The sequence below is a fragment of the Tachypleus tridentatus genome, chromosome 7, assembly GCF_004210375.1.
Source record: "Tachypleus tridentatus isolate NWPU-2018 chromosome 7, ASM421037v1, whole genome shotgun sequence".
In the NCBI taxonomy this organism is placed as follows: Eukaryota; Metazoa; Arthropoda; class Merostomata; order Xiphosura; family Limulidae; genus Tachypleus; species Tachypleus tridentatus.
Window position 1 is genome coordinate 191,890,901 of NC_134831.1, and position 26,176 is coordinate 191,917,076.

The window sequence follows — 26,176 nt, forward strand, 5'->3', positions numbered from 1 at the left end:
TATCTGAACACTCCAAATACTACTCAGCAAAGACTTCAAGTTCAACTAAAAGTTCTTCACATTTGTTATTTATACATGTGTCTATAAATTAAGACTGCAAGAAAATCAGCTGATTTCATTCAAAAAGAAAGCCACTAATACACATCTACATCTGATAATTAAGACATTTTATGTTTAATCTTTGGAAAACTACATTTAAGTAGCTCTATAGCTTGATCAATTAGACCTGATTGTTACAGATATAACTCAATTAGCTTTTTATATCATATGTACAAAAAGTTAAGCCCAGGCTTAGTGTTACCCTTAGTACTAAATGTCAGGTCTATATCCACCTGTGAAGACTGAATTAGGTGCCTACAGTCTTATAGATTTAACAATTATCCACTACAACATAGGTTCTGATATAGTTAACACATTAGACATTGGCATTACCATTGGACATTTTAGATTTTAACTTTAGTGGTGTTAGTGCCTACTCATACATACCTAAAAGTTCTATAGAATATAACACATTAAGGAAATTTTTAATCTTATAATACAAATATTAGTATTTTACTATTCTATAGCAAAACTTGTAACATTTAACAAAGTAGTTAAGAAAATCAGTTACTTACTTGGTTAAATCACAATATCACTAGATTACATTAAATATGGACCTGTGCAACATGTCATACAATAATATGCATGTTTGTACACAGCAAAACAGTCTGTATGATTGACAACCAATGTTTTCAAACTGTTTACTTATCTTTAAACTTCATTAAACATTTTGGATCAGTTCAGTGTCTAAATTTCAAAACTTTTCCAAAATCTTTCAGAATTTTTATTAGTATTTCCAAGCCTGGAAATAACATTCAAAAGTTTAAAAAATTTTCAAGGAATGTTAGGACTATGGGAATTCTTATGTTAAAAATGTTTACTCATTAATGACAACAAAATAAGTATTTTAAGATTAAACTAAATTGAAAACAAGATTGAAAAATTATAGACTTGGATTATTACATAAAAGTTAAAACTAAAATATGTTTAAACTGCTACTGTTCATTCAATTTGACAAGTAAAGAAAACTATATGACCTTGAATTGACAAGAGATAGCTTAATGAGGCTATGAATTATTTTAATTGATAAAAACAAAAAAAAATTAATATTCATTTAAGTTTTCTGTAAGAGTTTTGGAGAATATGAAAACTGAAGATAACACTAGTGTTTCCAATATGTTACAAATAGTTAATTCTAGTGTTATAATCAGTTATTTATAGTTTGAAGTTTTAAAGACGAGTGTTCACAATGCATGTATATGAAACAAGAATGAATACATTGACCACACAACCTTTTCTTTGACAACTGATGGTGTTTTATGTTACTGCTTTGCAACACAATTCCAAAATTGTCCCCATTCCTTTTATGTATTTTCCTAAGTCTTTTAACTAAACAGAGACAACAAATTCTAAGAGCCAGTTTGAGCAACCCGTAAGCACAGAAGGTTCATGATAGATATCTGTGAATGGTATAGCATGATTTTCCATTTGTAATGCATGTTACATTTTTTCTAGAGAGGAAGTGAAAGGTACAACTGGATATATTTTCTAAGAAAGACAATCTAGAACTAGAAAGGTTTGAAGTTGAAAGTCTTAATAAAAACAGTAACACAATGTTACAAATTAAATAGAATTTATGATGGAGAAACCAAAGTCTAATAATGAAGATGGTGGATAACATACAAAACATCTATTTACGAAATTCAAAATACACTAATTCCATCATCAGAGAAACCTGAAAGTCATGATATAAAGACAATTATGAACTAAAATATACAAAACATCTATTTACGAAATTCAAGATACACTGATTCCACTAGCAGAGAAACCTGAAAGTCATGATATAAAGATAATTATGAACTAAAATTATAATATAATCACTAGTTTACTTAGTTATTAATAGAAGTTGTAAATAGACAGAAAAAACAATGACTTTATACATATTGCACAACAGTCGAGTTTAAGTGTAAAAATTTAAAACAATTTTAGATTCAAAGAGCTTTGTGAGTCATTAAGTGTTGGATGATCCTTAGCCAGGAGTAAACTTTATTTAATATAGAGTTCAAAGTTTAAAGATCCTGTGTAATGACAGAAAAATCGTTACATGAAATACTGTGACCTGTGGATGACTGAATTTAAGTAGTGGATGGTCAGTTGTGATAGATACTCCTAAATGTTTACACACTAGTGTTTAAGTGGCATTTTGTTTTGCCAATGTACATGATCATACAGTCACTCCAAGTATAAGTACACATGAACCATTAATGTATAGTTTTAGGTATTGAAATAAGTGTTTAATGTAGAGGCTAGGTTTGTATATGGTTCTGAGCTGAATTTGAGGGTAGAAATTTTGTATTGGAGAAGAAAGTTGTTTGTTATTTTGTAGAGATTTAAAGTCCATGAAAGGAAGGGGGATAATGAGAGATTTGAAGATGTGCACATTTGCAGGTGGTTGGAATTTGTTGTTCAGGAAATGGTGTGGAATTGTTGTTAGCAAATGAACCAGATAGCCATTATTTAATATGCATTATGTAGAAGAAGAATTTATTTGCATAGAGCAAAATAATTTGAAAAAAAAATTCTGTTTAACAATGATATCATCAGATTACATTTAAGGATGATGGAGATTAAAAAAAACTATTGAAATTGGTATAAAGGCCAGTAAAAGTTTTTATGACAAACAGAGGTAGAGAAACGTTTACCTTCTTTGGTAATCCTGATTGGAAATTAAGATAAAAAAGAAACTTAGAAACATAAACGTATGACTGTTGAAACATCAAAGTAGTGTCATTTAATACAGCATTTGTAAAGGACAGGTTTCAATTAATGTGGGCAGTTTTCTAACCTCTTGGATTCATTATAACATACAAAGCTGATGACTATTGTCAGAACCAGGGGAATCCCATCTTCCTGGTTATATGTAACATCATCTATTCCTTCACATTCTGAAATAACCACAAGCAATGGTATTTCAGTTACAAATTTCTCTGTCATTACTTCAAAATCTTCAGACTCTAAACTCTACATTAAAGAAAGTTTACTCAGAGCTAAGACTGCCCCAGTTTTAATGACTCACAAAGTTTTTTGGATCTAAAATTATTTAAAATGTTTACACTTAAACTCAACTTTTGTTAAATAAATATATATATGTACACACACACACACACACAGAAAATCATTGTTTTATCTATCTATTTACAACTTCCCTTAATTAATCAAGTGAACTAGTGGATATGATATTATGTTATACTTTTATCTAATAATTATCTCTGTACCATGGCTTTCAGATTGTAACTAGCTGAAGGTGTAACTAGTCGATTACGAACCATTTAAACCTTGTAATTAAAATGTTTTACATTTTATCAACTGTTACAACTTCCCTTAATTAATCAAGTGAACCATTTATCTCTGTACCATGGCTTTCAGATTTTGCTGAAGGTGTAACTAGTCGATTACGAACCATTTAAACCTTGTAATTAAAATGTTTTACATTTTATCAACTGTTTTCATTTTTAATAGTAAAACAATTCCTACAGTTTATTAAAGTTCATTTTACATAACCATACATTTTTGAAGCCTTATTTATAAGTACAGTGATTTTGAAAATAAGACATACCTCTGATGTAAAAATAGTAGGTGCATCTTTTTCAGCATATACTCTGTGTTCTATAGCCAAGTAGTTGACCACAGTGTTGACCATATCAGTACAAATTGTTTTCAACAAGTGTTTAGTAAGCTGGCTTTGAACGTCCTCTAAATATTAAATATTTTATTGTTTATTTTAAACTTAGAAAAATAAAGAGCAAGTCTAGAAAAAACAGAATGTATTGGTTGTATAGATAACAGAATTTAAATGGCTGAGGTGAAAGTTGGTTTGTTATCTCGATAAATTTTATTGTGGCAATCTATGTCAAAGACATGAATACAAAATACAATGGAAAAAAAAATCTTCACATTTCAAGTATACAGAGTGAATTTTGTACGATAACAAAATACACAAAAAACTGTAAAGTTTATAACATTTCTTCCCATGAAGGTTTTTGATATCAACAAGATATCAATGGCATTGAAGTTCATCACATAACTTAGTTACAGTATCAACTTTGAACAGCTTCAAAACCAGATGTATAAAATCTACAGAGCAATGAAAATGCTAAAGTTTTAACACAAGAGGTATACTGTTTTGAACTAAAATATCTTACAGTTACAATTAAAAGGTCAAATAAATTGAGAAAGTGTTATTGGTGTTTCAGGAAAGAACTCCAACAGAAAGAAATATTTCTGTGTGTGTGGGTGTGGTAGAACAATTTGGGATACATCTCTGTAAATAATACTGTATCATTTATTGAGAGTGGGAGGGGGTATGATGTGCACTTTTTGTTAGCCCAAAGCCACATAATGGGTTGTCGTAGTTTCATCTGCCATGGGAGAATTGGGCCCCAGAAGTAAGTACTGGAAGTCTGTAAATTTATTGCTTAGACTCTCAAGGCACACATATGATGTCATTTTGCCACAGTGACATCATTAAGCATATGCAGGTTTTGCTCAAGCAAACTCAATGAATTAAGAAAAACTTTAAGACTTGTGAAAAAACAAAGTCCCTAAAATCGAAGCACTTCAAAATTTTTACTTTCTGTTTCCAGTAAGTATAAAAATAAATAACGAGATAAAGACTAAAGGAAGTGTATGTGTTTCAACACTTGAATTATTTTAACCATCTGCTTATGTGAATACCTGTACATCATTAAAAATTATGTAAAACAAATAAGTTCTGTACATTTTGTGGTAGCTGTTAATGAAAAGCTACATAATATATAGTTTGTTTTGCACTAATCATGCATATATATGCCTTCAGACTTACTGCTGAGCCACTAGAGGGTGAATTACATTAGATTACATTGTTTAGAGCTGGCTTCAAACAAAAAGAACAAGTTTTAGAGTACGGTAAAAAAACTTGTAACCAATTTCTGTTTAAAGCACATAAACCTTTCTTTGTTTCCCTCACACTTTACAATACATCATTTTACAACTTCAAATGGCCAGAACCATCAGTTCTTGTGCAGCATTACTAAATGCTGCTATTTAAAGCAACAAGTAAGCTGGTGTCTTCTAATGTTTTCTTCTTTCATGTAATTATAATATTTCCTATTTTAGTTCTGTATTTCACTTTTCAACTGTTTTCAATATTTCATATTCTGAAACATGAAATATTTATTTCCCTAACCAATGGTTAAATTTCTTTCATTTTCCTACTTTTCAGGTTTGTTAGAAATCTATAGTAACACATCTACTACACCTTTTACTCAATGTCCACAAATAAAATTCCATTTAATACCTTAAAACACTTTCACACTGCTACAACCACACCACCACTTTAAACATCAACCTCTTTTTGTTTCTCATTAACATACCTTTAATAAATGACATCATATTTTTCTCAAAACCTAAAGACAGAAAGTAAAACCACCACATGACTGAAATGCACAAATATAGTTACCATGAAATACTTTTACACCTTTGTTGAACACGTGGACTTCTCCAAACATTGTGTTCAATCTATCTTGTAATTCTCCATGTGTTTTCTTCCTTGTGGAACTAGAGGCAGCAGATGAAGAAAGAAATGCAGATTTAACTTCTTCTTGATATTTCTTAGTGAGAGGCCTGAAAAAGAAAAGATTTAGGTTACTGATGTGCTGATATGCAAATTAGTGAATAATTGGTTGTTTGTAATTTTCAATTATTTTTAGGTTTTATTATTATTTAATTTGAGATTTCTGCAAGTGAGAAGCATAGTTAGACATTCATTCAACAAAACAATATTTTTAAGTATAAATAAATGCATACTATTAACTGTTTAAAACTCCTTCAAATAAAGTTTCATGTTACAATTTGAAGTAATTACAGAAAGAAAGAAAGGAAAAAAGCTGTATTTTGATTTTTTTTAGTGGCTAAAAGTCAGTCAAATTGGCCAACCTTCTACTGACTTAGGGTAGGGAAAATAACAAATAAAATAAAAAGTTTTACTGAAAACAAGTTTGAATTGTATTTAGGAGGTTTTAGAGATTATACAAAATAAGTTTGATATTCCTGAGAAGAAAAAAAGTATTTTCAATATTAACAAGAAAATGACTTTGCATTTGAACTATTAAAAAAAAAGACTATATATATTAACGGACAAATCTTTCTTTAGTTTATCAAAAATAAACTTGTAATCATCACTAAAAGTGACAAATTTTGTGAAGATATTCATATTAAGTATAATAATTTATCATGGATGAGTCTCCAGTTTATTATGTTATGTATTACAATTTCAAAAAGCCTGAAATTTTAATCTTTAGTAGTTTACTGAATGTTTATATATACCTAATTTATGATATTTGCCCACAAATCTGATACAATTTTCTTTCTTAAGATGAATATATTTTTAATATACACACAATACAATTTATAATAGCTCTTATTAGAAATAATGACTTATGTACAAAGTTTTACAAATTTACAAATAATACTAAGTCTTCTATCTGGTCTGGAACTGAATATTTTTTTGATAGTTCACAATGTGCAAATTAATTGTGTTGACATGCAGGTACACTTGACTTGACAGGAAGCTGGCTAGCTTTTTCATGTGTGAATGTTTTTTCCTGACAAAAATATCTAATGTTTGCATAGAAATACTAACATCTGAAGTTAATTCACAGAAGTTAAATGGTTTATAATGTTTAAAATCTGTATATGTTCCTGGCCAACTATATGTAGTTTCCAGATTGATAAACATTAATCACTATTACAGTTTCTGAGGTTTATAGTTTTTGCTACTAACTGTAGCAAACCAACAATATATACTGTCTCTTCAGTTGGTTACCTTTTTTATGCTTGAGAAGAGATAAATATTTCAGCTAAGGAAGTAATACTGTATTTACATGAATACAAATATTTTTTATTCCTACACTCAAGAATATTCTAAAAATTTAGTGAGCAGGCAAGAATTTCACAATACACATTTAACTTGCAAGTTACATGCATTTCTAAATATATAAAAGTAAATTATTATACTCACACTATGTTAAAAGTTAGTAATATCAAAACTATAATATTAAACAAATATAAAGTGGTTACATGGTCAGTCAATTTGATCAAGTTAGTGTATAGAGAGTTAAAATCTATTTGCCATGTCTGATGTAGAGTGTGGCAAAATAATTGTTTTCTGCTTGTTTTTTATTTATTAAGTTTTAAAACAAATTCCTAAAAATTAAGCATTTTGAGTAAACAATATATTTATGTATAGATATATTGTTGTTATAATTTAAAAAACAAGCCAAAACAAAAACAAACAAAAAACATTGCACAAATTAAAAAAATCCCAGGGTACAAACTATAATGTGGGATTCTAATATGTACCCTAGGTTTTGGAGGTGACGGAAGAAGTAGGACCCACATTGCAGCAGGGATACACCATCTATCAGTCTTAACCTCCATTTGTCAATCTCACAAAAGAAATAAAAGAATAGCAACAGATACAGAAATAGAAATAAAAAGAGTGTGATGTGGGTGCTCAAGCCCACAATGTCTCACATCTCTGTTACCCCTTCACTGCCTGCAGACAGTTATGGGAAGGTGACTGCTCTTCAAAATAATAATAAAAAAATTATTGTAATAAAAATAAGAAAATAAGGTACTACCATTTGGGGGTAAGTAAGTTAAAAACCTGCTTCTTGCAGTTAGCATTCCAGCCCCCATTATGGTAGAAAAGCACTAACTGATAGCACAGTAGACAAATTATACTAGTATGAAGTGTCTCACCCAGTTATCCAAACAAACTAGTATAGCTCCCAACCAACACCCATTTATCAAGTCTACTGTAACTATTAAGCTCTATACAAGCTTTTATATGTGGCAAAATGTACATCTGCATAAAATAATGCCAAGTTGTTAAATTACCTTATTCATAACTAAAAACAGTTATTAAATATTTTAAGTAAAATATCACTAATTTTTATTACTTCATATTTATTTAAGTTATAAAAAAACTAACATAAGTAGTCAGAGGTTTGGGTTTGCTGTTTTTAACACAGCCTTTCCTTGTGATTTTGTTTACTTAACTTTATCAAAATGTATTAATTTTTTACTAAAATATATATATGTTATAATCATAATTTTTTAAAAGCCAAAACATTAAAATTAAAAAATTAAACAAATTATGCTGCATTTAGAAAAAAATCCCAGGGTACAAGCTATAACGTGGGATTATAAAATATATCCTAAGTTTTGGAGGTGACTGCAGAAGTAGGAAGCGAGACATTGTGGGCTTACATACCCACATCTCGCTCTCCTAATTTCTAGTCTAATTGTGTGAATTTCTGATGTGAGACTAATGAATTGGAGGTTAAGACTGATAGACAGTGTATCCCCACTACAATGTAGGACCTATGCTGCAGTCACCTCAAAATCCTAGGATATATTTTATAATCTCGCATAGTAACTTGTACCCTAGGATATTTTTAAAAATGCAGCATACTTTAATTTTTTAATTTTAGTGTTTTATTTTGGCTTTTAAGAAATTGTGGTAACAATATGATTAATCAGAGGTTCGGATATGCTGTTTGTAATGCAGTCCTCCCTCATCATTTTGTTTACTTATACCTACTAAGTTTATTGGAGTAGCTTGGTTTTTATATAGAGCCATATCAGAAACATTTCCTCACATTTTTATTATTTCAGACAATTTTTCTTGCAACCATTATACTCTAAACAAGCTGATAAAAACTCTCCCACCATGTTCTTTAAAATAGGATTGTAAAAAACTGAGAATCATGCCATATTAACACTCCTACGAAAATTGGGGCCTAATAGTCCTCAGAGCAACTTGAAAGGTTATTAATATTAGGCTAATAATTTTGTATTTAAATGAAATTGCCATTAACTGACCCTATCCCTTTATATTTTAAGGAGCAATAATATTTTGACTTTTCAGACATTTGCGAAATAATATTTAAAAAAATTTTTTAAAACATCCACTATATATTTTGGGGCCTATTAGGCCCCAGATCAAAAAACATAAAAATGACTTTATTCATTTCCTGAATAATTCTAGAACAGGCCTGGGCAACCGAAAAAAGCAAATTATAGTAAACATATATTAATTTTACAACTTCTTTTCAAAAGATGGATATTTAGGATAATAACTCTACTCCAACAATAATTTTAGACGGTTCTGATTATTGCCTAGTTTGCCCACGCCTGTTCTAAAACATTCTAGAAACTTTACAGAAGTATTTAGAATAATCTAGAATATTCTAGAAGAATCCACAAATCCGAAATATATAGGAGCTGAAATCTTCAAACCGTGTCAAAATGATATCTCTTGATGAAGCTGTACATTTACTGACAAAACCATCCGACGATGAAAGTGAACATGATAATGTCAAGACTACTCTGAAAGTTGTGATGATGATCCTTCTGAAGCCGAAATATGATGAACAAATCACTGCACTCTTCTGAAAGTGAAGAAAGTAATCAAGAAGATCTTACTACGAAGCCAGTGAACGAACTTTTGTCCACAGATAAGAATTTTAGTTATTCAACAACACCTTCAAGGATCAACAGGAGAACCGCAGCTCTCAATATATTCAATGGGATCCCAGGCATTACAAGGCAAGCTGTTCCAAGAGTCTCTACACCATTTGAAACATTCAAAATTTTCATTTCTGATAATATGATGGAACAGATCATTCACTCAACAAACACCGCCATGAAAGAACCAATTTTGAAGAAGACCTCTGGAAATGGATCACAGCTAATCTTTTCCTTGGAATAAGCAAATCAAAAAATGCATCGATAGACTAAATGTTTTCAACTGAATTCGGTTTGCCATTTTTAAAAAACTGATTACACAAGACAAATTCAAAAAAATGTGCTCAAAAATCAGATTTGACATCCACTCTCAAAGAAATAGAGAAATCAAAGATGCCGCTATCTCTGGAGTCTGGAATTTTTTCATTGAAAATTGCAAAACAGTTACAATCCAAGCTAATACCTGACAGTGGATGAACAACTATGTAACTTCAAAGGAAGAGTTGGCTTCAGAACATACATTCTGACAAAGCCAGGCAAATATGGAATAAAGATTTGGTGCCTAACAGATGCAAAGACAAGTTACCTCCTCAACGCCAAATTTATACTGGAAAGGTTGGAAATATGACAGAAACAAATCAAGGAGAAAGAATAGTCAGAGAACTGAGTCAGCCATTTCTTGGAAGAGGAAGAACAATAACGACAGATAATTTCTTCACAACAATGACACTTGCCAAGTACCTATGAACAAAAAGAACAGGACTTGTTGGAACCATAATGGAAATCAAGAACCTTCCTGCCTCCTGAAATAAATGCAAAATCTAGAGAGTTATCACCAAAGTTTTTCTATCATGACGATATCACTCTTCTCAGGCACTCACACAAACCAGGAAAATATGTGCTACTACTGAGTTCTCAGCATCAGTCTGGTGAAGTACAAGAGAATGGAAAGCCCGAAATCGTCAATCTTTACAATGCAACGAAGGCAGGGGTCGACACTCTCGATCAACTGGTGAGATATTATACAACAAAGAGGCGATCAAAGCGCTGGTCAGTCTGCATATTCTATAACATTCTAGATCTTGCTGAGTACAATGCTTTCGTTCTATACTCGACAAAACATCCAAAATTTCTTCGTCAACATAAATCAAGAGCCAGAAGAGAATTTTTATGGCAATTGGTGCTTGAAATCAAAGAAATTTACTGCAAAGATAATGACAAAACAACCTCATGTGAACTGCCTGCAAAGAGGGCAAATAGAGGATGATGCCATTTGTGCAGCAGATCAAAAGATAGACAGTCAAAAATTGTTTGTTCAAATTGTAAAAAAAATGTTTGTCAGAGCCATTCTAAAGTTGTTTGTAATGAATGTTGCTAAATCACTGTGCTTCTATTGGAAAAATATATGGGGCCTGATAGGCCCCAAAATCACTTTAGTGGATGTAAATATTTTTTTCGTAGGAGTGTTAATAGTCTATAGGCAAGACCAGTGTTTTTACCTTGACCACTAATAGCAAAATCAATGTAAAAAGCTTAGAAATATTTGTTCTCTGGAACCATGTGATCAATATTAAATAGGATAGAACAGTACTAATTTAATTTTGCATTTTTGTATGGTGGTTACAAGTTAACTGAAAGCATAGAGAATTAAGTCAGAGAGAGGATATAACAGATAAAATGTAGTTTAAGTAAATCAAAGCATGTGATCTTTACTTAGAAAGTTTTAAAGATTATTTAAATGAAATTTGATAATTTTCAGATGAAGAAAAAAGGTATTTCTAACCCTAAACTGAAAACTATTTTCCACTCTGACTCTATTCATATTCAGTAAAAATTCTGACTCTTTTGCCTATAAAATATTTTTAATATTTAATAAAAGTACAAAAAACCATGAAGATACACAAGATGAGTTTACAGTTATAGCATCGAAATTCTGATGGATACTTTGGGGTCAGTTGGTTGGTTTAATCCATGGAGGCAGTAGTGAAAAAGTTAATGATAAAATGTTTTAACTTAGTCAACAACAAAGTTCCACCTAAGTATTCTTAACAATTTTTCATACCTATAAATATATTGGGCCAACTCCAATAGTAAATCTTCTGAGCATTCATGCAGTATTGGCAAGCTAATCAGTTTTTCTTCAATTTCTCTAACAGTTAGAAATTCCAATTCTCCTTGTTTTGAAAGGGAAGGGCCCATGTATTCTTCCTCAGATTCTGAATCATCTCCAGGTTTGTATTTCTTTTTCACAGCTTTTGTTTTAGTTTCACGGCCTTGTGTACCTCCTCCACTTTTACCAGCTACACATATGTAAAATTTATCTCAATTAACATTAAGATGAACTTCTAGTGGATTTTAGTTAAAAGTATTTAAATATTTTGACTCATAAAGACATGTTATGACACTGAACTATTACTGATAAATAAAGCAATGTATTCCAAGCAGCATGGAAATTAATTATCCATTCTTTAAGTGCAGTAATCCAAGTACTATAAAGATTAATAATCCTTTCCTTAAGTACCATAATGCAAGCAACATGGAGATTAATGATACATTCTTTAAGTGCTATAATCCAAGCTCATGAATGGTTTTATTGCCAGTCTGGCAATTTTTAAAATATTAAACAATGTTGAGCTGATTTTATTCACCTCCCAATCTAAAATAGAATATTTTCTACAGATAAACCATAAAATTTTGCAATATGATCATTAAATTAGTTTTGTGCACCAATGACTGGTAAAACAAATATATGGTTCAAAAAGTTCACTTCTTAGTTTCTTTTTTACAGTGATATATTTTCATTTTAGTAATATCTTGTTTATTTATATCAAACACATAGAGAATACGGTTCTCAAAATTTTAGAATATTGTTAGTTTCATGTGGCTTTTAAGTCACTTTAGAAGCAATTTGGAAATAGCTCATAAATGACAAAAGGTTTACCCCAAAATTTCAAGCTGTGTTTAACTGCTTTTCTTCACAAACAATTAGTGTTAACCAGATAAACCACTTTAACTGGAGAAAATGCATGATCGAAATGCTTGTTAAGACACTTGCAGTTAACTATACAAGTCCTACATACTGTAACTTAATTTCTGTGTCATGTTACACAACTTAAGGTTTATGTTATGCAGTGGAATTTATTACATATAACTAAATGTTCTTTTCTATCAAGAGGATTGGTCAAATGCCTGACTAGAAGAACAAGTGAAACTTGCAAAGTTCTTTACTGAAAAGATTTAGAAACTTATAAATGGGAGATGATGTCTTTACTATTTTAATTTTCCAAAAAGCAGGTTATATTTCTCTAAATGTACTTATGTTAGCTGTGAATTTCAAACAAATTCAGTGAAATCCAGGTAAGTAAAGATAACAACAGTTTTATTGTCAATACCTGGAACTATCCCATTGTTTAAATGTGTGTAGAGAAATATTCATAGGACTAACACCAATGCAACATTGAATTTTAAGAAAGTTTAAAATAGTTTCAAAAGTGATTCAGAGTAAGAAAGACTTACTGATATCAAGAACAATAATATATGCTCGTGTTTTTTTTTTTAGTGGTTTGCTGTAAAATGCCACAGTATAAATTTCACTATATCAGTTCCTACATACCAAATATATGCATACATAATAAACATTGAGAATCAAAACCAAAAATAAGATTTAACTACAATCAAATTTTCAACTAAGTTTGAATAGATCTTACATTTGTAATGAATATTAACAAAACCAGAACCCAATACAAATCCGTCCAAAGAACAAACTGTTACCTGCAGCTCTTTTTCTCCGTTCTTCTTTAGTTCTACTTTCTTGTTTCTCTCCTTTCCCCGATGAGCTTTTTGTTGTTTGAAGATTTGAAAGGAACTTACCTTTGGCCACATCCTAACAGAAAAGATGGAAAATACTACAACAGTTACGTTAAACTTAGATACCAACTTAAAAGTAAACAAACAAAATATGCATATTTTCTCCCAACATTTTATGCTTTAATCCTAAAATAAAATTCAATAGTAACCACACAACTTATAATTTTATGCAGACTTTAAATGCCATGAAAGATTATTTCACCATTGTGCATTAAGAATCAATATTAATAACAGTATTTAGCTACATATAAAAGTACCAATATTTTGTGACAAAATGTAATTTAATAAAATACTTAAATCTGCCATAACCTCAATGCTATACTGCTGTTTATGCCAAGAATTATACCATTTTTCCCCATTCTTTTCCTACTATCTTCTCTCTCACCTACTTTCCATTTATGATTTTAAATCTTGTGCAAATTTCACAGTGTCTGAAAGCATTTCTAGAATAGCCATGCACCTCATGCTCTTTTAAGAGAACATAATATTCTATTCAAAAGCCACAAAGTAAACCATGTGGAGACTTACAGAGTGGTTTGCAAAAGTTTTTATTAGAATCAATTCATTAAGCATCCATTTTATTTTTTTGCTAAAAGAACATTTACATTTTTCCATTATCTCAATGGTAAATAAAATACTAAATTTACTGTAGAAAAAAAGAACTCAATGTTTCAGTTTTTGGATACTTTAATACATAATGAATAAAGTGGTTTCAATGTGAGCGTTTATTATACATCAACATTTTTAGATTGTATGCACATTTTTTTTATTTTGGTTAGGACGCATTTGGAGTATTGTATTCAGTCCTGAGCTCATTACTCCAGATGGGACATTGAATTGTTGAACATGGTTCAGGAGTGTTACTTGGATGATACAAAAAGTTGAAAACTGAATAATTGTATTTTTTAATTAGTAGATTTTAAAACAGAAAAGATAATTTGCACTAATCCATATACTGCAACAAATGTCTTCAAACTAATGACAACAATTCTGAAATTACAAAAGTAACATGCTAGAAATGAACATCAGCTATAAAAATAAAAAGGTAAATTAGTTCAAAAAGTTAAAAGCAAAAGATAAGTGTTCCAATTTACACTTTTATCAACATATTTTACCTTTACAATTTGTCTTACCTAAAAATGTACTTCCAACAGATACCTCTTACACAGAAAGCTATCTTCCTTGTACATCTGTCTTAGAGACCTGCATGCCACTAGCCTTTAGGTAACCCACACTTAAACTCTGAAGGTATCTTGTGACTTGCATTACTGCATAATGACATTATGTAGCAAAAGCCTTCCACCAACACATCACCTCTGTGTAGTAGCTCCCTCTATGCTTTTGCATTTGTTCATTGAAGAGACAGTGCAAATTCGTTTTTCTTGCAAGTGAGGAGGAAGGGTGGAAAGTGTGTAAAAAGGTGAGAATATAATGAAATAAATTTTAAAGTAAGGAAAATGTTAACCTTTGGGATGATACACACCTCTTTACACAGAAGACTAGAATCCACATCGATATGGTGAAAAGACTGGTGCAAAAGTCACCTAGATAAGTTCCTTTGAGAAAGCACTTGAAGGAAACCCATGAAGTGTGACATACAAAGGCAGAGGTTCCATATAGGCATGTCTGTGGGATATTACATTAGATATCTTCTGGGGTACACTCTGCACATACCAGGAGAGAAGGATAGGCAAACAAGCTATGTGTGCTATAGGTATGGGTGTAGTAAAAACATGACTGTTCAAGAACTTGCAAAACAAAACAAAAAGCTGGAAAGCCAATATGTACTGCATGGTTAGAGTATACTCAGACTGTACATAGTGTGCATTTGAATTCTATTTTAAAATTTTATGGACCAATATTAGTTGCAAAAGAAGGGCACAGGAATCACTATTTCATGTTTCTGTTATCTCTACTGTTAGATTCAGGATCTTCATCTGACATCAGCTGCAGGAGGAGCACACAGAATACATGCCATTAGTGTGTACTGTCACATCCCTATTGTCAAGACTCTTGAACTGACACCAGCTGTAGAAAACTGGAAAAACAAGTTAGTGCAAATGCAAAAGGAATGTACAAATTGTTTTTAATGCTCATCTCAACAGAACAGAACAAGAGACGATTGCAGACAGATGGTAGGTTAACTCCAGTCCAAAACCACACAGCACTGGATATGTGTTTTCTGGTGTACAGTAGGAGGGTTCCAACTGTCTTCACCTCATGAGAGTTAAGGAAAAGTAATTTCAATTCTGATAATCCTCATGTGCACACCCAGGACACATCCAACATCAGGTGACCTAAGAACCCAACATTCAAAAAATGGTAGGAATGGGAAATGCAATATGGTTGGTCAACTTCAGTTCAAAACCAGGCAGTGTCAGAGATTTTTTTATACAGTCAGGGTAGGAGGATCCTCACTAACTACATGTATGAGGACTTGCATAGGCTGGACTTCTGTCAATGCAATGCCAAACTACTTAGGAATTGATATCCAGGTGGAAGTAGAATGAGGCATTTATGATGGCTGATCCTGCAGTGATCCAACACAAGATTACCTGGGAACTAATATGCAGGAAGTTGTAGGATGAGAGATGCTGGCACCTTTTATTCAACCATTGGCTATTCTGTCCCAATCAATTAATAGTTCTTCATGATCCACCACTCCAATGGCTTGGAACTGGTAAGTTGTAAGAGTCTCCTGTAATTCCCTTGAAGAAAAAGTGTAAGGAATTTACAGCAAGAAGATAAAAAAAAAGTCTGGAATCAACAGTTGGGTTTTTGGACAAGTCTATTACTGGAGACAGTCCAATGGGTAATTCTATTAGCCTATTTTGAAAAGTGGATACAGCAAAGTTATCCAAGGACAGACCTAATTCATCCAACTGCACCTGGATATGAAGGTCAAAAGGAGCAATGGCAGATTGTCTGTTCTGAAAAAGTATGGCCCACTGAAGAAGGAAAACACAACCCCAGGTGGGATGCTCTGGTAAGGAACGTAGTTTCAAAGCATATAGTAAAGATAGTTGCAAAGAAGGTTCATAAGACTCTACTTATAAGCTATAAACTGGGAAATTAAGGAAAGTCCCAATGCAGAGTCAAAGTCCTTAATGATGAATGGGGTCCATCATCTTCAAGGCCGAGGTCCCGCCAGAGCCATAGACCAGTGATCCATAATCGAGTTTCAATCGAATAAGAGCACGATATATCTTCAGCATACAACATCGATCTGCTCCCCATGTGGTGGAAGAGAGGACATGGAAGATGTTCAGTGCTCTTGTACATTTGACCCATAGCTGCTCGATGTGTGGTATAAAGGTTAGCTTACAGTCAAAGATAAGTCCCAAGAACCTTGTCTCAGGGACCACAGGCAGCACAACTTCACCGATAAGGAGTTCAGGACCAGGGTGAATACCCCATTGACGATAAAATTGCATGCAAACAGTTTTAAAGAGAGAGCAGTTAAAGCCCTTTGCTGTGGTTCACTTCAGTAAATGATTGAGGGCAGTTTGTAGCTGACTCTGAATATACCTCATGTTCAATGACCGACATGAGAAGTGAAAGTCAGCAGTAAGCGGGAGTTGTTCAGTGATGACATTAACCTTTATACTGAAAAGTGTGAAACTCAAAACACAGCCCTGAGGGACTCCTGGAAAAGAATGATAACGTGGTAAACCTACATGAACTTGGAATATCCTGTCCATTAAAAAAGTTTTAATAAAAATGGGCAAATGGCCACATAACCCACATATATGGAGGTCTTGCAAAATGCCATACTTCCATGTTGTATCATAAGCCTTCTCAATATTAAAGAATATCGATACAAGGTGTTGTCATTTGAGAAACTCTTCTCTGATTGATGTTTCAAGTTGAATCAGGTGGTCCATAGTGGAGCGCTGTCGTCGGAACCCACACTGGGAGGGGGAGAGGTTGTTTGATTCAAGGAACCAAACAAAACGAGCATTAACCATCCTTACAGAGACAGCTCATCAAAGCATCTGGACAGGAATCTTGAAGGAATCTGGGGATCCTTCCCAGGCTTTGACAAACATAAAACAATAGCCTGGTGCCAGGCATCAGGAAAAACATTCTCCTGCTAGATCCTGTTAAAAACAATCAGAAGAATAGCAAGTAAAGCAGGAGATAGATGGTGCAGAATTTCATAGTGTACATCATCATGTCCAACCAATGTACTGCCAGACCGATGAAGAGCCAGTTTGAGTTCCACCAGTGTAAAGGAATGATTATAGTCATAGAGACAATCAGTTCGAAAGGAAAGAGGTGATTGCTCTGCCCGAGTTTTGATGGCCAAGAAGGTAGAGGAAGAGGGAAAAGTGCTAGATACCTGGAAAAAGCTTTTACCTAGATTATCAGCGATGCTCCAGGTATCAGCTACTTCTTCGCCATCAGAGAGCAAGATTGAGAGGGGAACAGAATTACACTGCCCACGGACCTTTCAAATCTTGTCCCATGACTTTGGAACTGGTAGTAGATGTGCTGGTTGTGAACTTTATCCAGGATTCCTTCTGGCTTTGATATCTTACCCACCGAGCATGTGCATGGGCTTGCTGGAAAGCGATGTGGTGCGAGAGTGTGGGATACCTAAAAAAGTATCCCAGGCCCATTTTTGAGCTTCACATGCCATCTGGTGGGCAGGATTCCACCGCAGAGAATGATGTCATGGAAAACGTGTCAAGGTTTTAGGAATACATTGAGCAGCTGCTTGTATAATACGGTCAGTCAATGCTGCCACACAGTCATCTACTGATGGCTTACAGAAGATGGCAGGATCAAGTTCTGCGAGTGCAGTGAAAGAGAGCCAAGTTTGCTTGATTCAGCTTCCATCGGGGCATGAGGGTCGGGTGGCATCGACCATGGCCAGTCTCTCTCACAATTATAGGAAAATGATCACTGCCTCATGGATTACTGTGAACCCTTCATGAGAAATGAGACAATAGTGAAAAGGAATGAATTGAGAGATCAATAGCAGTAGAAGACTGACTAGATGCATGAAAATAAGAAGAAGAACCAGTACTGAAAAGAGAAAGGTTGTGAACAGATAACATACACTCTACAGAGCAACCCTTCCTATCAATACCAGCACTTCCCCAGAGAGGTTGATGTCCATTAAATTCCCCCAAGATTAAAAAGGGAGATGGTAACTGTTCAATGAGAGCATCAAGGTCTGATTGATCATATGTCTCTCCAGGCAACAGGTAGAGAGAACGAATAGTGATGGTATGATCCAAGGAAACACAGATGGCTACGGCCTCCAAGGGTATGTTGAGTGGCAAAGACAGGTTAGACACATGCTGATCAACCAACAGTGCCACCCCTCCATGCACTCATCCATCACACAGCCTGTCAATTCTGTACAAAGAAAACTGCCTAAAGGTGACTGTATTGGCAGGTTTCTGAAATGTTTCCTCTAAGGAAAGACATACAGGATGGTAGGAAGCAATCAGTGTTTTGATGTCATTCAGATCAGAATGTAAACCTTGACAGTTCCATTGTATCAAGATGGCCATTTCTATTTATTTGTAGGCAAACTGGGTGGAGAATCCTTCCATTTATGACCAGGTCTTTTTTCATTACTGTCCTTATTCGAGAGGGGTCTATAGACCACCATGGATCCTGCTCTGCATCAATTGGACAGGTCTTTGCTGTGAAGAGGATTCCAGTGACTGAGGACATGAACAAATGATCGTTTTGCATCTTGATGTGGGAGAAAAAGATATACCTGAGGAAATGTCCGTACCTGAAACCAAAGGAAGTGGATCTTGGATTTGCTGGAATGTATGTGATGGACAGAGATGGGTGTTGAAGCTGATTCATCTACTTTCTTAACCATGGAGGTCAAAAGACTTTTCATTTGTTTTGAGAACAATTCTTTTGGAGGCACAGAGAAATATGTCTGAACTCTCACTGTAGTAGTGGGATGAAGTGCAACAGCATATGTTTGAGATGAAGTGGTGGACAGAAACTTTCGAGTCTCAGGTTAAGTAATGTTATGAATCATTTTCAAATGCTGCACCTCTTTTTTTCCAACCATTTAGGGCAAAAACAAAAGCATGACAGATGAAAGCCATTGAAATTGATGCAATGATGGCCCATTTTACACTCACAGACATCGTGATCCTTGCCACCACGACGAGCACATGTCAAGAAACCACAAAATGAGGTCTTCGAGTGATTGAACCAATGACAATGAAAACATCTGAGAGGATGTGGAATGTATGGCCATACTCTGCAATTAAGATAACCTGCCTTGATGGTGGCAGGTGAATGTGGTGATGTAAATGTCAATGAAGACATTGGTTGGCATTGTGATTCATCTTTGTGAGTGGAGATATGCCTCACTGCAGAAACTCCTTCAGTGAAGAAACCAGAAAGAATCTGACTCGGGATGTTCTTCAAATCCCTTTCAACAATAACTCTTCGTGGTGAATTCAAAGTAACATGAGGTGTAACCTCAATAGGTATATCCCTAATTGCCTTTGAATGCAAGAGGAGTTCACTGTGTGAAAATGTGGATTTTTCCACCAATATGCCACAAGATTCAATCTTCTTTACTGACTCTGGAGAGCCAGCAAGTCACTCTCGTCCCTTTTGAATGAAGAAGGGAGACATTTGCCCTAAAGGTTTGTCTGAAAGAGAATGTGGTATAAGAAAATGAGGTAAAAAAAGTGTTACAAATATTAAAAATTGCTGCTTAGAATCTTCAAGACATGGCAATTTACATATGGACTGTTTTTTCACTATTTTATTTAAATTTGTATTTGTAGGATCCAAATAAAAAAAAGGAATTTTTAGTGTCACTGATCCCACCCACCATGGAGCCACTACAATGCCAAACAAGGACACTGCAGCAATGCCAGGGTTTTGTGAGCACTATATCCAAACACCAGCATCAGATACAATGTCCACAATACCTGTTGAGAACATAACACTGATACCTGGTTGATCCTAGACTAAGTAGACCAGCCAATTGACCCAAGGGTGTCACCCCAAGGCTGCTCATCTACAGCAATTTAAGGCCAAAGAGATATGTTAAGGTTGGACTCCTTAAGCACCAGGAACCTCTCCTCCCCTTTTTGGAACAACACGCATGGCAAACACATGGATGGATGTATAGATCCCAGAGAAGGTAAACTGAAAGAACAGAACCTTCCCTGGGAGGTCCCCTCACAATGCACAGGAATCCACACAGAGAGTAAGAATCTTGTTAAAAAGGTGTCAGACACAAGAGGTGAAGTAACAGATTTGGTGAGAAGAAATATGGAAAAGTCTACAGGAAGCAATTTCCAAGGAAGTGTAGACCAAATGGAACAGTTAAAGAACCCAACCTGTAAAGGGTGAGGAAGTTGATGAAAAAAGGAAGGAATGGAACAAAATGGGGAAGATTAAGGAAGAAAACACTTTGTGATGTTTAAAAGGCACCCCTACACCTGATAAATGGCAACCGCAGAGACAGCCAACCCTTTGTCTAACAGCAAAGTAACAAAGAAAGAGAGATGGCCAACAGTGGAATGGTCAGGAGGAAAGTGGTTATGGATAATCCAACATTAAAAACACTTTTGCTAGTAGATGAACAGGCTAGATGGATGTTGAGAACATGAAAGGAAGAATGCTAACCCAATGGGTAATAGGCTGCATAAATCATTGAATTTAACAGCAACATGTCAGTTTGGAGCAAGAGAGAAGGAGTGGGAGGTAGGGGAAGAGGGGGAGAAGTCGACAGAAGATGAAAAAGAGAGAACCATGGTTGAGCCAGATAAAGAGATGCCACCAAAAGGAAACAATAAGGAATGTTGTGAATCAATGTCAGGACCCAGAGAGATGGGTAAGCATAAATGAAAAGATCAGACAAGTCCTGACTGAAACCATTGACAGCCAGAGCTGAAAGATGGGAATAGAAGACCTTGGAATTGAGAGGTGTGGCAAAGGCATTAGTGAACAGAATCCCCAGAAGAGGGTATACCCATCAGTCAGTCTTCAATGAGGTTCATAGCACACAGGACATGATATAAAAGAGGCAAATCTGTTTAGAATTGGTCCAATAAAGGTTGAGAGTCTGAAAATGGAAGAGTTGTCAGAATGAAACACAACCAAATGACCCACCAGGAGAGTTTGGAAATGGGAACATGCACAACATACTGCCAAAAGTTTGAACATATTGATATGAAAATGCATTTGCTGAATGTAAGTTTGTGATTCAGAGATGTTCCTTATTCCAAGAGAGAAACATAGATGAATAGGTTAAAGTCAGGTTTGGGTGTATACATACTACATTAGTACTGGAGCAGTTCAGACATCAAGAGAGGCCAGTGAGCAGAGGAGAGAACAGGAGAATCATTGAGTCCAAAGATTCCCATGAAGAGTTCTACTTGTTTCACAAAGACCACAGAAGAAGACGTGTGAACATGACCCAATAGAATAAGCAGTTTTAGGAGAAGCCATGATCCCCAAATCTGACAGAATCTCTCAAGGAGTACATGTAGGAGATGTTCATATTCTGCTGCCAGAATGCTTCAGCACTTGCAGCCATAAAGAAGGTTTAACTTTACTGAGAAAGGAGATGAAAGAGGTACTGGGTAAAAATAAGAAATGACTTGAATGTTTTGATATCTAACCTATATGAATAGGTTTCTGCAGAAGAAGAGAGGTGAGAAGTTGAGATTTCTCCTGTGAATGGGTTTTAATAAAGCCAATCATCCACTTAATAATGGAATCATACACTGAATTCATGAAAGAAGCCACACAAAGGCCTTGATAGCTCTGTTTAAGATGCAGGGAGCTGATGCAATGACAAAAGGAAGACCCCTGAACTGATGCTGTTGAATGAATGTAAGAAAACATCTGAAAAATTCTGTTATGGTGATACGAAGGAATGTATTCAAGATATTGACTTTGGTCATTCACAGTCTGGATGAAAAGGTCTAACAGAGGGAAAATGAGAGAAAACCATGTAGTAATTGATAGAAGAAAGGTTAATGACCAGATCCTGGTCTTCTTGAAAGACACAAAGAGGCAAGTGTTAAACCCTGATGAAGGGTTGTGCACTCTCTTTATAGCCTGTTTGTGCAAGAGATCTGACACTGCATCTTCTAAATGTAGAAAATAGATTGAGGGGGGGGATGAGCTGGGTGTATGCTGAGAGGCAGAGGGAAGAAATGAAGGGAAAGGTCATGGAAAAGGTCAAGTGTAACACATCTGTCTGCTGATAGGTGTTCCCTAGGATATGCACACTGCAGCAGACACATTGTCTGAATCCACATCATAGCCACCAATGAGCCTAGTGACACTGATGTCAAGGCAAAGACAGTCAAGTAGAGAAGAAAAGAGAAAAGGTGAAAAAAATACAGGAAGCAGAGGGATTAGGATGAGATGCAGAAGTAGACTATGGAGTTTGGGATAGATGAGTAACCATGGAAATTAGTGAGGACTGATATCAAGCAGCTTCTATTCATGACTTAACTAAATCAGGAATACTACCATAAACAAAACAGTGAAGAAATAGTGGGAGGCAGAGGTCCCATAAAAAAGTAGAGAAGGATATCCCTACCTACTAATGGAACCTACTGATGCACAATGGATGTCATGTCAAGTTAGGTACTTCTCCAGTGTGAGGATATTCCTATATTCCTTTATCACTTCAGATGCTGGAGTAAAATGAACTTAAGAGTTAGAGTTGGAATGCACTGAAAATAATGTATTTTTATCAGACTACAAATTTCTGTAAACTGTGAGTAAAAACAAACACATGCCAAGGAAAAAGAACGATAAACACAAGTGTGAAAGCAGAGAGGGAGATAATAATGTACAAGGTTTTGCTGTATAATTACTTTGTTATGCAATAGCAGAAATCATGAGAAATCTTGTGAATTCAGGTATGAGTTGTCTAAAGGCTACTGGCATTTACTACAAACTTTAATTCCACACCTCTTCACACAGAAAGCTATCTTCCCTATGTGAAGAGGTGTGGAATTAATGTTTGCTGTAAGTCATTAGTAACTCATCCAGTAGTAACTCTCATTTCTAAACAAAACAACCATGACAATTTTTAATACTGTTTTAAGAACTGAAAAACAAGATGTTAGGTAATACATTATATACAAATACTAAATAATTGAAATATAAAGTCCAAAATATTATATAATAGTATATAACACTCCAAATAACTTACTTCTTTTGCTTTTTCTGTTATTAGTGTATTGAAAGGCTCCAGAGATTTTTGAAGGAATGAATCACTGAAGACAACTGTATGGATAAATGTATGGATGGGTGCATTCTGTTTGAACTTGACTTTTAACACAGAATTCAGGACGTGCTGGACATCTTCCACAGTGAAAACTGATGGCACCAGTGGCTGTATATAATGACATTTTAGATTTTATTAAAAACAAGAACTGAAAAACTATCACACTTAAGAAAAATTAATGTTAACTGTTCAATAATCCCAGTAACATTGATATTTTATGTACCAAACATTAACACAGAAGAGGAAACACTGATGGTATCAGTTACAGTCAAGTACAATGAAAGCATAAGCTCTTTCATACAATTTGTTGGGAAGAATTGAAGGCAGCACTGAATGTGCACACAGATGTAGAATATGACATTGATAGAAATCAATTATATATAGTTTGGTGTGAAGAATTAAAAACAGCACTAACTGCTTACACAGATGTGCAGTGAAACTGTTTCAGGACAAAGTCTATTAATGAGGAATGAGCAAACTTCTTACATTTGTGTTTTCATAGTTATCACACTAATGTAAATTTAGAGGAGAAAAATAGACTCTTCCAGTGCAGTTATAGAACCTATTACAGCTTTGTGGTTCATAGTCAGGTTTAAAAATGTGATGAACCTCCAGTTTTATTCTATAACAGGCTTACTTACCTGTCCTTTGTCTGAGTTATTAACTTAAAAAAAATCTTGTAAGGGTAGATGCTATGATAAATAATATAAAATTCCCTACCTACCTTTCATACAATCTATTTATATCATATTATTACAGTATTCATTACTACCTCACCAAACACTTTGTATTAGGTTTGAGAACTCTCTATATGCACTTAAAACTTAGTATACACTGTGTGATGGACAAGGTGACTATGTATTAAAGGTGTGAGCAAAAGTAATGGCAGTATGGGCACTTTTTTGCCTGCTTTCAACACTAAGCTCTTAATGTCCTTCCACAGTGTTTCACATGGCTAGTTAATTAACACTCATTGGTCACAAAGGTATCTTAAGGGCCAAAGTTGAAATTCACAAGTCAAAGTAACAAACTGGAATAACTCAAGAAATGACTCTTCATATCAGCTTTATGGTGATTGTTGGAGTAGAAACTTAAATTGGGTTTATGTATTACTGGAACAGTGATAGCCATTTTTTTCAATACATTCTTCCATAACGAGAACAATCATATTCTCTGAAATACGTAACACATTTGTGCCTGCTCTTACACACTTTTTGTGCGTTGTGTTAATGCTAAGTAACATGCCCGTTGTTCCAAAGTATCATCCTACAAAGTTTGATTTGAGAATGACTCAGCAATCTAAGAGTAAATAAATAAAAGACAAACATACAGGTACACAGTTTTTCTTTTATGGTTTATATGTATACAAGTTCAGGCTAAATGCTGACTTTTATTTTATTCTGATGCAATTTGTTTTGTTTGCAGAAAACTATGTAGTGATTTTATCTGAGAGTTTTATGACATTTGTTTTGCTCAAAGAATCATTCTCACATGAGTAACCACAGCAGGGACTTTTATACATAATTATTTTCACATGAGACACATAGGTGGAGTAACAAAAAAAGTAACAACTGGAAACACCAATTAAATGAAAATAATAAAATCTATAATAGAAATATTTCAGTTACTTGAACAGTTAAAGTAATTAGAAACACAATCTCAATTAGCTGATTGTTTTCCACATTAATCAATTTAAGTTTAATTTCAATTATTTATTTTCATATCATTAATTATTTTAATTCTAATTTTGATTAACTGAATATTTTACCTTAGACTAACCAATTTTCATAGTTAATAAATTAATCCTACAAGTGGCCTTGATTCAATGAACCAAGCCTATATCTGTTAAGCTATACATACTAGAACTCTGAATATACTAAAACGTTTCATATTTGGTAAGCTTTTGGTAAATATTAAGTTTGCTGTACAGAAAAAAAATCAGAATTTTAACATCGCATGTCTGTAAATTTATGAAACTCTTACTGAATCAGTCTGAGTGAAGAGAGCTCTTTATGTTAAGAAAAAAACATTATTTTACTGTTTTTATAATTAAACTTATATTGATTAATTGAATTAAGCACCAATGCAGATCTTACATACAGTTCCAATTCTCTATGAATGATCATCAACACATGCAAAAAGGAAATCAAATCTGTTGCACTAATCTTTATGAATGAGATACAATCTCAATTTAAGTTAAAAACAATCTTTGATAAAGTGACAAAGTTTTTGTCAACATACATTGGTAAAACTAAGTTTCTGTATGTGTGTGTAAAAATCACAATGATTCTATTTTTTACGGAAATGCCAGAAACCAACATCCACCCAAGGTTTTTCAGACATCTTAATCATACATACAATTTAAGCTAATTGACTTGCACAACCATTATTTCAAATTAGTTCATAAAAATGTGTAGTAGAATTACATTTATTATCAATTTT

General features: G+C 33.9%; 1 protein-coding gene across 4 annotated transcripts in view; it reads right to left on the reverse strand.

The window, feature by feature from the left end:
- The window catches only part of Ufl1 (UFM1 specific ligase 1), a 100,510-nt gene that overhangs the window by 26,146 nt on the left and 48,188 nt on the right, over positions 1-26,176 (reverse strand). For 3 of the 4 annotated variants that reach the window (XR_013031943.1, XR_013031942.1, XM_076516438.1), the window contains exons 9-13: positions 23,660-23,842; positions 13,381-13,492; positions 11,672-11,909; positions 5,537-5,700; positions 3,656-3,792 (exon numbers count right to left, since the gene is read on the reverse strand). Coding sequence is in view for 2 of the 4 variants with exons in the window: in XM_076516438.1 (XP_076372553.1) it covers positions 3,656-3,792; positions 5,537-5,700; positions 11,672-11,909; positions 13,381-13,492; positions 23,660-23,842 (834 nt within the window). In the remaining 2 variants the exon portion in view is untranslated. The remainder of the gene's footprint in view (positions 1-3,655; positions 3,793-5,536; positions 5,701-11,671; positions 11,910-13,380; positions 13,493-23,659; positions 23,843-26,176) is intronic. The other variant, XM_076516440.1, reaches the window with a different exon arrangement.